Below are 15,521 nucleotides of genomic sequence, written 5' to 3' on the forward strand. Positions count from 1 at the left end.
ACAAGCAGGACATGGTGCAAATATGTTTCTTCTACCAATCACTGTGAAAGACCACCTACATCCTCCTTGAAACCATATTTCTTTTCCTTCAGAGGGATGTGGTGGGGGAACCAATGCACCTCCTCTTCCATACACTGAGAATGACAGACTGTGCTGCCAATCACCCACTCCAAACCTCAAGTGGGGGAATTCTGTTGTGTCCCTATTTGAAGAACTAGAAAATGCCCTTTGGGCTTAAAATCCGTAAGTACACTGGTGGACAGCTAGTTCTTCCAATGGCAATTTAAAAAAAAAAAAAAAAAAAGAATTCCTGCTTGTCGAGGGACTGAGTGTCTCTACTTGAGCATCCAAAAGAATGCAGAGGTCCCTGGCAGGCACTAAGCAGGTAGGATTTCTAAACAATGTAAAAGCAAAGTTTCAGGAAAATTCAGCACACGTGCATGGAATGTGGCTTTTCACAGGCTGATCTGGCTCTCTGCTACAGTAATATTTAAAAAGCAGGGAAAGCTGACATTTGAACAAGCCAGGACTCCTTTTTAGACTGTTTGCAAGCACAATAGCTTGTTCCTGTATCTAATGTCCAATTGCCTAAAGTGGAATATTATATGTTTATAAATAATAGATATGCTGTAATTGAACAAATACAGAAGCAGTTTGTAGTGGGTTTTACATAAGCATTACATCGATTTGTTTTGTCTTTGAATACAGCTGTAATTTAATTTGTAAGTAGTTTCTGTTCTTGTTTATAACTGGGAAAAATAAAAATGAGAGGGGTAGCATTCACACCTGGCATATGGTATATATAGATTGTATTTGAGAATCCATACAAAGGTATATTAAGACATCTCGAAGTTAGTTGGTATACTATACACACATTGATGCTGAGGAAGGCTTGAGCTCTAATTCTGGTCAACATAATGCCCATCAATGCAAATTTCCATACATTTCAAGGACGTTAAATAAAGTAACTATCATCCAGTCATTTGATTCTTTCAAAATTTGGCTTTCCTTGAAGAAAATATTTAAGCTGATGGACTCTGTTGTTATTTAGAAAGTTCAAATCATGAAACATATATTGCTCACTTCATCTAAGAAGTTCTACCGTTGGAGGGTTGGGTGTTTTTAAATATCTTGTGAGGTGCAAACTTCAACCTAATTTAGAAAATTGTACAGTATGTGCTTAAATGCAAACTCTTCTACCTGATGCTCAGATCACTTTTGTAAAAGATCCATACCTGAAAAGATGGCTGCATATTAATTATACACTCACATAATCTTTCGAGAGGGCCAGCAGACTGGAGTGTTGGTCTCATATCAGGGAGACCTGTTCATATCCCCACTCAGCCATGAAGTTCATTAGGTGGCCTTGGCCTAGTCACCATCTTTCAAGTTAACCTGCCTGGATAAGAGTTGTTAAAAGGATAAAGTATGAGACAGAGAACCACCCATGCTATCCAGAGTTCCACTGAGGGAAGTTGGGTGGGTAGTGGAATATAATTAAAAAAATAAAATGTGGTTTCCCTTAAGAGTGAAATTGACTAACCAGAATCATGTGTTCCACTTTAGACCATTTCACCCACTCCATTGGCACAGTTCGCACGTCACAACCCAATTTTTGTTTAAACTCTGGGTTGTTGGGAACAAGTGAGCATGCTGGCTCATGCTACCACGTCACTTCAGGTGCGAACGGGAATGGCTAAACTAGCCAGGGACACTCTGTCCCTAGGTTGTTTAGCATTCCGTCCAAACTGGACCTATGATAGACAAACCAGAGACAACGCTACAATAAATCACTAGTTATTTCCCTGACTTCAGGCAACATGCACCAACACACTGCTGTCTTAATAATAGCCTACATTTAAAAAAAAAAGCCAGGCTTGTCATGACATGTGAACCAAACCGTTGACTTGTATGAGATTAGGAGAAACAGTTGAAATTATGAAGCAAAGCACAAAAATGGAACAAATAGACTTTGAATAAACTCTTTAGAATCAGTGGAAACTAGTGCCACTTTTCACAGTCAACTTTCACAGTATTAATTCAAAAATAACTTTTCCACCTCCAGCACCTACCCACACGACTAATTTTAGTGTAAAACTGAGAACTATGTTAAGGTTGTCTTCGTTGGGATACTGACAAATGCTTCTCCCTACATCAAATTTAGTAATTCAGTGTCCCAGGAGCCACAGGAGAGAACAAATCAGAGGTCAGCAACGTAGCTCTGACCTCAGAAATCCAATGTTGGTTCCCACCCTCCCAGCCCCTGTGGATCTTTCCATAGCCCTTTCCCCTCTGACATCTGAGGTGGTATGGTTGGATCTGGGCAGAGCAGGAGAGGCTCTGGACACAAAATACCTCAAACTCTCCCAGCCCTCCGCCACACCCACAACACAGTGGAAAAGTTAGACCAGCTGAAAAGCTGGTCTAAGTGCTTCTGAAATAGGATTGTTGTTTAGAAAACCTGGGAAGGAATAGCAAATACTGCTCCTCACTACCTTTTGCTCTGTGGTAGGGGTAGTGAGAACAATAGGAATGCCATGCCTGAGTTTTAGAGTGGAGAATGTCCCAAACCTGCTCACTGTATTAAGGTTTGTCTCATTGTTCATAGTAATACAGCTCCAATACAAAAACAGATTGTTACTTCTGAATTTGAGCCACTTCCTTTAGCTGTTCCTAAGGTGAAAAAATAAACTGATCTTCTACAGAGCAATCCATGTGTAGTCACCACCAGGATTCAGAGTACAACATTGTAAAAGTACATTGTTGTTGTTGTTGTTGTTATTATTTATAAAGCTCCATCAATGTTCATCATCAGCCCTAAAAGTCCTGGAAATGACATGAAAATTGTCAAACAACCACTTCACTATTCAAATATGAAACCCCCTATTGCTCTATGGTGGCTTGATCAATTTAGATTTGACTGGAACATCAGCAACACAATAGGATGGCAAATACTGAGGTGCTGGAGTCTTTCTTTCCCAGCTTTTGAAACAACGGGTTTGCTTGGGATTACAAGAATTCTGCATGGATCGAGTTCTTTCCTCACAAGATACATCCTGAACAAAGTGTCTGTGTTGCAGTTGGTTCCATTTTATTTTTGTTTGCATTGCCTCAAATGGATTCTGTGTTGTGTTTTTGCTGTACATACCAAATATAACCATGTATATCTGCATACCTCTACAAATGACAACATTTTAATGCAACATACAAAAATAAGAAAGGGGAGTGAAGTATTAGATATTGCCACAAGACTGTGAAGTTACTATGGCTATTTAAAGTCAGAATTAAAACACCATCCATAGTAATCAATTCTTCTTCTTTCTGGAATCCTTTTAAACATTAATTTTAAAAAGCAAAATTGTTCCCTTCCCCTTTTGGGGGGCAAAACATATTTCCACTACTGTGGCCTTTCTTCAGGTCTAGTGTTAGGTTATCATATATTGGGTTAGATCAAAGTTGGGGTACTAGGCATTAACAAGTTAAATAGTATAGACAGGGTAATTACTTAATTACAGAACATAAAGTCAATGATAAAGGATGATCAAAACAATTGCTGAAAACAATAAGGGCAGATGGAATATGGAAATTATAATGCATAAGATAGAGGAAACATGGTGTTGAAGGATGCGAAGAAGGGTTAAGTTTACTGGTCTATGGGGAGGAGGATAGATGCACAGATAGATCACTTAAGTGGGGTAAAGACAAGAGGAAATGCCATATGGTATTAAGAGCCTATGACTGTGTGAGATGAACTGTGAAGGGCCTTATTGACACAAACTAGGAGACATCAAAGGGAAGATGTTAGCAAGTAAGAAAAAGAATCCATATCAAATAACAGCCACAGCTTCATTTCCAGAAGTCATAATCATAAGCCTGTGTGCAATTCATCAAGTTTTATTACCATAATTACTCACAGATACGAAATTGCTTCCATCAAATTCCAAAAGCATTCAACCTGGTCAAATCTATTAGTAGTCCATTTTTAAAAAATAAATAAATTACGGGCAAGCAAGAGGGTAAAGTGCTGAGCAAAGCCATTTTGATTTCCATTAGATCCGCTCCGTTCTCTCTGTTGGTAGCCAGTGTTTCTTCTTGTCAAAAGAAGGAAGTGGGACAGTGAACAAAGAGTAGGGAGAAGCCTTCCTTATCCAATCCTCTGTTACACTCAGAGATTAACAGAGAAATGGAGCTGGATATGTCAGCAGCAGCAAATGCCTACAAGATTCAGTGAAGCACACCACACAGCCCATTGGAAATAGGGACGCTAGCATTTTGTCCATTATTCCCAAATATGAAAATGCATAGTGATTTGACTTTTATAAGTCAGACTTTCTGGCCCACCTTGAAACAGTTCACCTCTTCCATATACCTAACACAACCAGAGGGGAGAATATAGAGGAAATAAACCACAGGAAAGCTAGAAATGATGGCAACACACTGGACAAGAGGAACAGGGAAGATAGCTAACCACTATGGCAGTGGTGGGGAAGCTATGGCCCGCAGGGCCTCCCCATCCAGCCTGCGGCCTCTCCACTCACACACCCATACAGCAGTTAGGCTTTTAAAGGCACAATCCTTTTAAGGGAGCAATCCTATGCATGGCTGGCTGGGGAATGCTGGGAGTTGTAGGACTTTTTTCTGTCTAAACACACATAGGATTGCACCCTAAAAAGCCCAACTGCCACATTGGGGAGCATGCAAAGGGGTTTCTGCTAGGGAGGGGAGGGCTATCCTTCCCTGCAGATTGTGACCTCTTGCAAAATTGTGCCCTGCACAGCAAGCAGGCTTTTAAAAAAGCCTCCGCTGTTACCACTGGAGGGTTTTAAAGTCTATGTTGGGTGTGTGTGATTTAGGTGAGTACAGCTGGGGAGGAAAGTGTTAATGCTCCTATGCACAGTGCCTGCCCCCTCCCAAGTTTATCTCTGTATGCAGCAATTAGGATTTTAAAAAGGTTCTACTCGTGCTCATGGGAGCTCTATTTAATCCCAAGTGCTGGGCAGAGGCAGCAAGGAGGGGTGGGGAGATGAAAGAGGAGTGAAGAGAGAAAGAAATGCAACAGAGCCGGGAAAGGACTGAAAGAATGAATGGACTGCTACTGAAAGAGTGTGGGGTACTTGCCCTGCCTACTCCTGGCATGTGGCCCCCTGGAAGGTTTTGGTTGGAACTGGGAGAAGTTGTGATGCAGGGCTTGTTTCTCTGTTGTGTTATCTGATATACCACCACTCCTGAAGCATGTCAAAGACTGAGCTATGCCTTTAATTTATTTCCTAGTATTCCCTTAGTGCCAAGAGATATCATATATTCCTTCCTTCCCTAGAAAGCATGTGTTTTACGTCAGAAATACTTGACAGATTTCTCCTTGTCGTGGGTTCTGTGTAAAATAAGTGTATAGAATTCTTTATATATATATATATTTATATTCTAATATATTAAAGTAGAAAACTACACACACACACAGTTGTGCACACACAAACACACACAGGATCAGATCCAAGCTGTTGTGAATAACTATGTCTCAAGCAGCTTAATCGGAACAATGCCTGTATAGCTCAACTAAGAGTCTGGGTCTATATTTGAATTTTATACTATGGCTTGAACTGACTGTTTGGTCGAATCCCTGGCCATTAAGGTGTTGCTCAATCAGTGCCTGCCGATACTCATGAATGGAACTTTCCCAAGGGAGACGTTCCTTCTCAACTCTTACACCATTAACCCACACATGCCTTCAATATAATGCTTACACAAGTAGGTCCCTCAGGATGACACTTCCAAGTTTGCAGGTTCGGCCTCATTAGCTAGCAAGAATCAATTTCTCAGGTTACTATATAAAAGAATACTGACTGGAAATCCTGACTAGTATCCTGACCAAGGGCCCCGAGGTGGCTGAGGTGGTGGTGGATAGCCAAAGGACGGACTTGGGCCTGTGGGATATGGAGCCTGGGAAGGAACAGGGAAGGTAGGCACTGGAGGCTGAGTAGGATAGGGGCACTGTGGCCTGCCCACTGGTTGAAAATATGGAGGCTGAGGGAACCCTGGCCTTGTAGATGGAGCCCCATGAGTGGGCTGTGGGTATCCTGATCCAGAAGGAGGTGCTCTGGATGGAGACCAAGAATATCCAGGGTATGGAGATGCATCTCCTACCTGAGACTGGGGTACTGAGCCACCAGAAGACACAGATGGGTATCTAGGACCTGGGGGTGATTTATAAGGAAATGGGGGTTGGATACTTGGTTGAGAGGAAGCAACATGTCCCACCAAAACAGGTGTTCCTGCAAATGAAGCTGGTTGGAGAGCTCCATAAGATGAAGGGCCACTAGGCATGCAAGGGGATAGACTGTAAGGTAAAGGAAAGGGCGGTCCCCCAGCTGAGCTACTCTGCGGCTGCTGAGTTACAGGCCCAGAAGGTATGTTCGAAGGAGGCTGGTGGTTGTTTACTGGCTCTTGTGATGACCGAGGTTTCCTCAGCACTTCCTGAAGCTTCTCCACTTTCACCCGCCGTAGATGGGATAACTTCCTCATGGAGGAAAACTGCTCAAGGAATGTATCCAGAGACACTTCGCCCTCCAGGAACTTTTCAGCCATTGTCTAGAATGCAAAAGAGAATTAATGCAATGCTTCCATTTGAAATAAGGAGCTCAAACTTTCTTGCAATGAACACTTAAAGACATATAAATATCTCCAGTCTTTCGTTATTTCACTGGGTCTATCTGAGAGATGGTGACATGCCCTGAACAGCTTGGGACCTTGATACTTGAAAGCCTCTCCGTATATGTGCCTACCCGAGACTTGAGATCTGTTGGAGAAGTCCTCCTCCTCATCCCACCAATGCAAGACATGTGCTATGGTGGGACATGGGAGAGGGCTTCCTCTGTTGTGGCACGCCAACTGTGGAATGCCTTCCCCTTGGAGGCCCGACTGGCGCCAGCACTGACTTTATTCCAGCACCAAGTAAATTGCTAAATTCACCAAGCTTGCACATTATTTTAACTGTTTTAATTGGTTTTACTGTTTTTAAATTCTATACTGGTTTTATCTTGATTAATGATTTAATTTGTTTTTAGCTGTGTATAGTTATTGTTTTATATTGTTGTATAATTTTATCTGTACGCCACCCTGAGATCCTAGTGATGAAGGGTCGGATACAAATGTTTAAATAAATAAATGCCATATTTGCAATGGATGACCCCAGAAGCTCATGAAAAAGTGATACTGAACTTTACTAAGAATAAAATAGGTGAGAAGAAAAGGGAGAACAGACTCTAGGGTTTTTGTTTATTTCTTTTTGGGTGACAATCCAGCAGGATTCCCAGAACCTGGACCTTTGCCCATAACAAAATTGGGTCAGAAGTAGTAAGAAATTGACTTGGAGGCACTGAAAATTCATTGCCTTAAGAGGCAAGCGGGGAGAGGCTTAAATGACCAGCAATCATTTAGCTGGGCGTTCCTCACAATTCCCTCTAGTGGTAACAGCTCACAAGTACAAGTCTTTTGTTAGTAGAGAAAAAATAAGAAAATTTATTTTTTTCTAAATAACTTCAGATTTCAATCCGCCTGGAATTTCCCAGGAAGAATTAGAATGCTGTCCCCAATCTCATCCAATCCCCCTCACACATGTGCACACACACCCGTATGGACAGTCAACCAAACAATTCTGTATTGCACCAATTGGGAGAAGAGATGGCATGAGTACACATTCTGCTTCCCCATGATCACTCACAGTGAAATAGACCAAATAGGACCCTGGACCACCTCAGGCAACTGCCCACTTCAGATTGCATTATTCTATTAGTGGCCAAATTTCCTAAGTCCTCAATTTTGAGCACATGGGCAAGGTCTTTGTACGGGTGATTGCAGGACAACTCCAGGCACTCTTGAAGGAAACTGATTAACCCTTATCTGGACAGAGATAGCCTAGCTACAGTTATGCATGCTTTGATAATCTCTCGTCTGGATCACTACAATGCATTATATGTGGGGCTGCCTTTGAAAACAGCCTGGAAACTTCAGCTGGTCCAAAACAGACCAGCCTTACTTTTCTGCAGCTGTCCAGGACTGACAGAGGCTCTTGCTGCTTATGATAGCAATACTGTGGGCGGGCTGCCTATATTCTAACAAATAAAATAGGCCCATTAAAATAATACATTTGAACAATATCACAAAAGAAGGATGGAGAGATTGTTTCCTAAGTAGTTGGAACTTAATTTGTGAGAACTGAGGAGACAGACAGTCCTGGCTGACAGGCTGGGTCTATAGCATGAGGACAAAAGGGATAAAAGATCAGTGTTGGAGTAAACTTTTTAGACTAGATTTCCAGCATTAACAAATCATATACAAATAAATCTCATTCCCTCTTGAGTTTAAATCACAGGCTGACCTCAGATTCTTCTTCGATTTTCTGCCCTTCCACCTGCAGAAGATTTAACAGAGTATCAGGCTGTATTCCCGTTGAGAATTTTTCTAGGAGGGAAAAAAAGAATGATTTACAAAACAAGCATTTCTCCTTGTCTCAGGGACGATACTAGTTCCTGGCTCTGTACAAATAAGAGTTGCCACCATCTAAGTTGCCACAATTGAGAGTTGCCACCATCTAAGACAACAGCCCTGTTTCTCTAAGAGCCACGCCATGAACCATTTAATTGTAATGGAGAAGGAAGGGAGAGTGATGGGGGGGGGGGGGGTGGAATGGAAAACTCTGTTGCCCTTGTAGAAGTACCACACCTGTATAGAGATTTTGATGGCTGTACAAGTACAAATATCAAAGAGTCAGTATGTGTAGAGGTTAAAGTGCTGGAGTGGAACTCAAGAGACCCAAGTTATAGTTCCCACTCAGCTATAAAGCTCACTGGATGACTTGTGAGGATAAAAAGGGAGAGGAAGAGGAGGACCATGTGAGCCAACTTGGGTTCATTGCAAGAGGGGGAAGGAAGGGATAAAATTTAATAATAAATAATTTGTAAAACGTCAGTGCAGGTTGTTAGAAGCCCAGAACCAAACTACCGTCTCATAAATCACCCTCTTTCCTTGTCCACCATTAACAGATGCCAAGAAATAGGAACTAACTCCAGATCAGGAGGGTACTAACACTGAGGAGGGATCACAAGAAGTAATTGTGTTTAGTAATTGTGTAATTGGGATCACAAGAAGTAATTGTGTTTAGAAAAAAAAGTCTACTGGCTGTCCTGCCCCAGCCCCACAATCTGGGGAAGACAGTTCTGTTACTTTACCCAATTTTTCCTTCTGCTCCTGGCATCGCTCCACCAGCTTTTGCAGTTCCCTATATTTGTCAGAGAGGTTTGCACGTCCTGTTTCTAGAGGCTCTTGGAACTTCAAGTTCCGCTCCGCCAGGCTACGATTTGTGGCCAGAGCCATCTCCCTTTCCAGCTGTACATCCTGGACCTGAGAGAAAAGATCCATTGTTAAGAAGGAGTGACTCCTCTTAAGTTCACCTCCTTCTCTTCAATCAAATGAATTCAATGTATTCTCATAGATACCTCACTAGACTCTATTGCCAATCGCTCAATCTCTTCTGAATTTTCCTGCAGCTCCTTCAGCTCATCTACAGTCTTGTCTCTGAATGTCTCCATCTTCTGTGAGGTGCATGAATTCCTTTGCAATAATAGAGAGAGGACATGAGGGGTTAATAGGTTTCATATCACTTGCTGGTCACTCCAATTGTGTCATCTGTTGATCATAAGTCATAGCCCTGGCAGAATACAAGCAACAAGTGTCTTTGGCAGCAGAATGGCTTTGTCATTTTTAATTGTTGGTTTATATAAATCCTATTCACACAGGAGGCACTGTGGGAGAGTATGATCAAGCTTACTCATCCTGCCCTTACTTTTGCACTTTGAACATAAAGTGTAACTGCCACATGTGAATGCTGGCACAGCACTCTGTACCTTTCAATTTTGCCAGGTTAAGAAAGACACATTACTGTCACTATGCATATTGCATATTGCATTTCGCGCCTGTATATGTCAGTTACCTCTATTGCACAAAGGCAAGACAGGTCCAGATTAATGTGGCCCCACCAGACTATCATGTTGATTCTACGTGCCCTATACAATGCCTAATGAGTGGATAGGACTATTGTGTCCTCTGCATAGATAGATAACAGCATGCAAGACAGGATAAAACACCCCTGCTAAAATTTGAGCATCTCAAAACATAAGTGGGGGGAAATCAAGATGAAAGGGGGTATAAAAAGCAAACCATGACAGGGAACAAATGCAATTAAGTTATTCAAAGAAATGCATGCTGTTGCCTCAAATTATACTCTGTCAGAAGGGAGGAAAAGAGGCAAAACAGGGAAGATAACATTGCTGGTTTTATTAATGAGGGCTCAAAAGAAGCACAACGCCTAAGAGGACAGCAGAATTATTTGCACAACAATCACACATGTGAACTCTGCTAATCCCTCTGTCTGCAATTTGGACTGACAGACTCTTCATGAGAATCTGCAAAGTCTCTGTGTTGCTTACGGTATCAAGTGTGCTCATTCAGCCTGTTACTTGAAAAGCTATCTGGCGTAAAGCACCCACAGCTAAAAAAACAGCAAGCAAGTATAATATTTGGTTCTGATGTAACCCAATGAATACCAAGAAAAAAGTTTTTTTTAAAAAAGGTTTAAATTATTTGTTTATGCAATATCATGTCAACTGTATCTGCACACCACTTCTGATTCATTCCTCCTTTGTTTTAGGATACAGTTGAGAACAATTAGAACAATGATGATGCAGGCACGCTCTTTCTCTATTTGGCAATAACGTACACAATAGTTGGCACAAAAATTGGTTCAATGTTGTTCTTGCTTGCTTAAAAAAAATACATAAACCTTTATCTCTCTTTTAAAAATCAGGGTTCTGACTTCCATCCTAGTAGATGGCTGAATCAGGAAGCAGGACCATTGATGCAGTATCGTAACTTAAGAGACACAATACCCAAGACAGGGCCAGTAAATAAAGGAATAATGAAGTAACTAAAGCACAGATACTTTATACAGCCCTACTTTATATGTCATAGGGTCCTCCTATACATCCTCACACCATCTACTTAAGAGCTAAATTATTCAAACTATTTCTAGTTTTCACAATAGCTCATAGCTATCAATGTCTATTGATACCAATAGGTCTGGAGGTCCTTTGTCAGTCAAGAGATAGCCAACGCTACCCCTTCTTGTTTTTTGTTTTATTTTATTTTATTTATTTATTTATTACATTTCTATACCGCCCAATAGCCGGAGCTCTTTTTGTTTTTAATAGGAGTAAACTTTTCCACACTCTTTTACCCGTTTTTTCCTAGGGAAAACATAATCAGTGTGTCTATGGTGCCAACTTATCATCTTTCCTTCCCACTCCAGCCTTGTTTTGGCTTCATCACCTGCTGGGCCAACAAACGATGCCTCTCTCTCATCCCCTTATCAGCCAACATCCACAAGCACAAGTTCTCTGTATAACAAAGGTTACACAATAGCTACATAACCAAAGTCTTCCACTGCAGTTGTCCATTGCGGCTTATCCTGGGGCTCATAGCATGACAAGATCAGCAAGTTTGACTTTTCAACATTTTTCAGATCTTTTGAACCTGGCTCCTTACCCTTCTCACTCCACATCTGCTCTCATAAAATATAAAGTTTAGGTCCAACTAGATATTATAGTGGGAGATCTATGATTGGACCTCCTCTTGTTATTGTTTTGTTTTTGTTCGTTTAAAGTTTAATTACAGATGCGGTTGGATGAGGGAGATCCATTTGAGACTGCAGCAATAGGGAGGAGGGCAATCAGTCCCCACTCACCCCAGCACAGTTTTGCCCATAAAAACTGCCACACCAAAGCTGCTATTTGCCCCCCTCGGGCAAAATATACAGGTAGTATATGGTATCCCAGTGCTGATTTCCCCATTAAAATCATTGCTGTGAAGGGCAATTTCCTTAAGTGGCATAGGCTTCAAGGGTTAGCCCCTTCCCTTCTCCAGCAGCACAGCCCAACTGGACTGAGGCCCTCCTGCAGCTGCAATTCATTTAAAAAACAAACACAAAAGCAGAGATCACCTGCTGTCACAGATAGTTTTGTCCTTATTTCCCCCCTATTCAAACAGTACAAGTCTCAGCCACCTGTAAATCTGAATTCACACACAGCAAGAAACATCAACAAGAGACAACTGGCAAGGATTATAACCTGTTACTATCTGCGACTGGTTCTTCTATCTCTGATTCAAACGAAACATCTCACAGGATTGGCTCTGAGGATTCTGCATCAGTACCTGCAAGAGAAAAGAAGCCATGCTTGTATTTTGCCTACAGTGTCCAAAACTGATGAAACCCCTCTGTGGCGGGGGGGGGGGGGGAATCTAGTTCAAAAATTACTACCATTATTTGGGTGGTATTAGCCAAGGGTCACTTTACATTTTTAAGGTGAACACCTAAGGTGTTTAAAGTGAATAACCTGGTAAAGTAAAGTGCACTTGTGACAACGCATTGTCAGGAAGCTATGCAGGCCAGGAAGGCTGCACTTCCCTGTGGGATATACACTTGACAGCAAATCCAGGTTTTTTCCTCTGTGTAATTGCCCTTGGTATATTGATGCTCAATAATAAAACCAGAGAATGGTATGTACTCTGATTTACAAAGTCCCTTGATTAACTCTGATTCTGCCTGCTAGTTCATGTGTTGATGACAGGCATATGTTGCTGTATAACATAAAAGTACTCTGGGTGGCTTACAACAAACACGTATAAAAACAATTTAAATACAAAATAAAACAAAATCATGAAGTAAAAAAAAGAACACCTCACAGTAGTAGAAAATTAAACAGATTTTAAAAATGAATTATTTAAAAGGTCTGAGTGAACAGAAAGGTCTTTACATGGAACCAAAAAGACTACAGGGATTGCACCAGGCAAATCTCTCTGAGAAGTCTATTCTACAACTGGGGTGCCACTACCAAAAAAAGCCCTCTCCATGACAGTCACCCGCTTTACTTCATTTTGGCAGGGGCACTGAAGAGTAGGGCCTCAGAGTAAGATCTTAAGGTTTGGGCAGGCACATCTGGGAGAACATGGTTTTTCAGCTAATTCGCAAATTACCTGAAAATAGGAAACACACTTCTATGTATGAAGGGTATCACTGCATATGCTTGCAGAGTTTGTCCCACATTTGCTAGTACTTGAAGTTTATGCAAATAAAGTAAGACTACGCTACATCAGGGTTGCAGAAATTATGTATTACATTTCTATAATAATGCACTATGCGGGTAAGAAATAAAATTATTATTATTATTGTTGTTTTGCACAAACCTTTGCCGACCATGGGAACAACAGAGATTGGCTATCACAATCAGCTGCACTGTGAAAGTAGCAAACATAATACACAAGATCTGCACTAAATGACATCAATCTCTGGTACTAGGAACAGATACAACTATCAGCATGAAGACCCTGATGCCAACAAAGTCATGTGAATAAACTTCACGGCATGTTCGGGCCTGGGAAAAGAAGGGGAGTCAGTTGCCAGCTATTGAAGAGGCAGCATGAGGTTTGCCAGCAAAAAATTAGCCAACCTGGAAGTTGCGCTTCATATACAGGAAAACCACTAGGCGCATGTACCTTGAGATGATGCCACTGGCCAATGTGAGGTGCACAAGCAGTAAGTGCCCACACACCAACAGGAAAGCCAGGAATAGGGGCAGAGAGTGAGTAAGCTTGGTGCTGTATGAGGAAAATGAGGATGACAACAGGGCTGCCACTAGGCTGGGCATTTCTGCTACCCCAGACTCAACCTCTCCCTCCTCGTTTAACCTCTGCGGCAGCCAAAAGAAAAGAAAACGGTAACTGACATGCCATCATTCAAGCTGCTGATTAGCATATGTAAATAAGCAACGCCCCTGTTAATTCGAGCCAGAGATTTAACGCAGAACCTCTTTCTAGGAAGTTATAAAGTATTCCCACAAAGAGAGATTGGGGGGTGTGTGTCATATATCCTTTGTTCATATGAAGAGAGACCACCGCTCATGGCAGCAGCCCCCCTTCACGACACCTGAGGAGCAGGGGGCGGGGCTTCCAGGCGGGCTGCACCTCAAGCCCATTCTAGAAGTGAAGCGCGGTCAGCCCCACCCCCGCGACCAAACCAGCCACGTACAGTTTAACGCTCAGAGAGAACAGGAGGGCTGTGGGCGAGCGCTAGCTGGGAGGGAGGGTGCCGCGGGCGCGCGCGCAGACAGTTACTCTCCCACCACAATCCCTCACCTCTCGATTGAAGGCAAGTAGGTTGTCTTTTCTCGCGAGACACTACGAGAAAAGGCTAAGTAATAAACCCACCCTACCCCCCAAATAACCGCGATTTACCTGTGAGAAGCTGGGGGAAGAGGAGCAGAAACTGAAGAGGGAATCCCCGACACCCTTCCGGCTTCCGTTTGAAAGCCGGAAACTGTCTGCGCTCGGTCTACTCCTGCCAAAGTGCAGGAGGGAAATGGATCAAAGGTTCCTCCCCCCCCCCCGTCAAAGGAGATAGGCTCTTCCTCTGGGAGAGCCAATGGACGGAGCGCTTTTTGCTCGGCGGCCATTTTGTCAACAGATAGGAGCCACGCGACGAACGTGCCTCCCTAGGGGGGAGTGGGAGGAGCTTCCCAGCCTTCATTCCCCCGACTCCCAAGCCAGCTCCGCACGTTACGGGGTGTTTCGAGTCTTTTACTCTATCCCATATACACGTAACAGCGGGGAATTGCGAGAACGTTTTCCATCCGCGTGAGCTGAGGTTCTCTCCTAGGAAGGCTCCAGTGGCAATTGGTGCGTGGAACTGTGTTCTTAAGTTGAAACCTGCCACAATATAACTTTGTTAACCATATACTTTCTTTTTAGAAGAGAAAAAACATGCTGGATCAGACTAAGGGGCCAACCAGTGGACAAACATAGAATCATAGAATAGCGGAGTTGGAAGGGGCCTATAAACTAGCCATCGAGTCCAACCCCCTGCTCGATGCAGGAATCCACCCTAAAGTATCCCTGACAGATGGTTGTCCAGCTGCCTCTTGAAGGCCTCTAGGGTGGGAGAGCCCACAACGTGTCCTGCACTCTGGGATGATCGAAACAAGATCCTGGCCCTCCTTTGTGTGACAACCTTTCAAGTATTTGAAGAGTGCTATCATGTCTCCCTTCAATCTTTTCTTCTCCAGGCTAAACATGCCCAGTTCTTTCAGTCTCCAGGGCTGCGCAGAGGTGGGGCCAGCTGATCTGTTACAAAGTAGCTCAAATATTGAACTTGAGATTGGGCAATATTTCCCCAAATGTCCTCAACACGTTGCACATTTTTCTGTCATTGCCAGCAACAGTGGCCTCTTAATGAGAGGAGCTTCAGTGTCCTAAAACGAATCAAGTCATACTTTTCAGCCCAGCGCTCCTATCAAGATCACTTTGAAGTTTGTTTCTGTCTTCTAGGGTATTAGCTATCCAACCAATTTTGTGTTGTCTGCAAATTTGATAAGCATTCCTCTCACCTCTTCATCCAAATCATTAATAAAAATGTTGAA

The 15,521-nt window shown here is 42.6% G+C and overlaps 1 protein-coding gene across 1 annotated transcript; it reads right to left on the minus strand.

Moving 5' to 3' along the window:
• Positions 1–3,379: 3,379 nt before the first annotated feature.
• On the minus strand, positions 3,380–14,428 carry VPS37C (VPS37C subunit of ESCRT-I). Its single transcript, XM_063116987.1, has 6 exons — positions 14,341–14,428; positions 12,177–12,261; positions 9,492–9,606; positions 9,225–9,396; positions 8,375–8,457; positions 3,380–6,585 (listed from the first exon to the last, which is right to left on the minus strand). Exons 3-6 carry the CDS (start codon positions 9,582–9,584, stop codon positions 5,854–5,856), a joined length of 1,080 nt encoding a protein of 359 aa, XP_062973057.1. The 5' UTR covers positions 9,585–9,606; positions 12,177–12,261; positions 14,341–14,428; the 3' UTR covers positions 3,380–5,853.
• Positions 14,429–15,521: the final 1,093 nt, after the last annotated feature.

Source organism: Elgaria multicarinata, chromosome 2, assembly GCF_023053635.1.
Source record: "Elgaria multicarinata webbii isolate HBS135686 ecotype San Diego chromosome 2, rElgMul1.1.pri, whole genome shotgun sequence".
NCBI classification, from domain to species: domain Eukaryota; kingdom Metazoa; phylum Chordata; class Lepidosauria; order Squamata; family Anguidae; genus Elgaria; species Elgaria multicarinata.

Excerpts from the sequence above, each read along its gene's own strand:
- VPS37C (XM_063116987.1), bottom strand. The coding sequence starts at position 9,584 with ATGGAGACATTCAGAGACAAGACTGTAGATGAGCTGAAGGAGCTGCAG. Across the intron at positions 9,397-9,491 it reads TGGCAATAGAGTCTAGTGAG|GTCCAGGATGTACAGCTGGA; the intron begins GTATCTATGAGA and ends CTTTTCTCTCAG. Across the intron at positions 8,458-9,224 it reads GGAGCAGAAGGAAAAATTGG|AAAAATTCTCAACGGGAATA; the intron begins GTAAAGTAACAG and ends TTTCCCTCCTAG.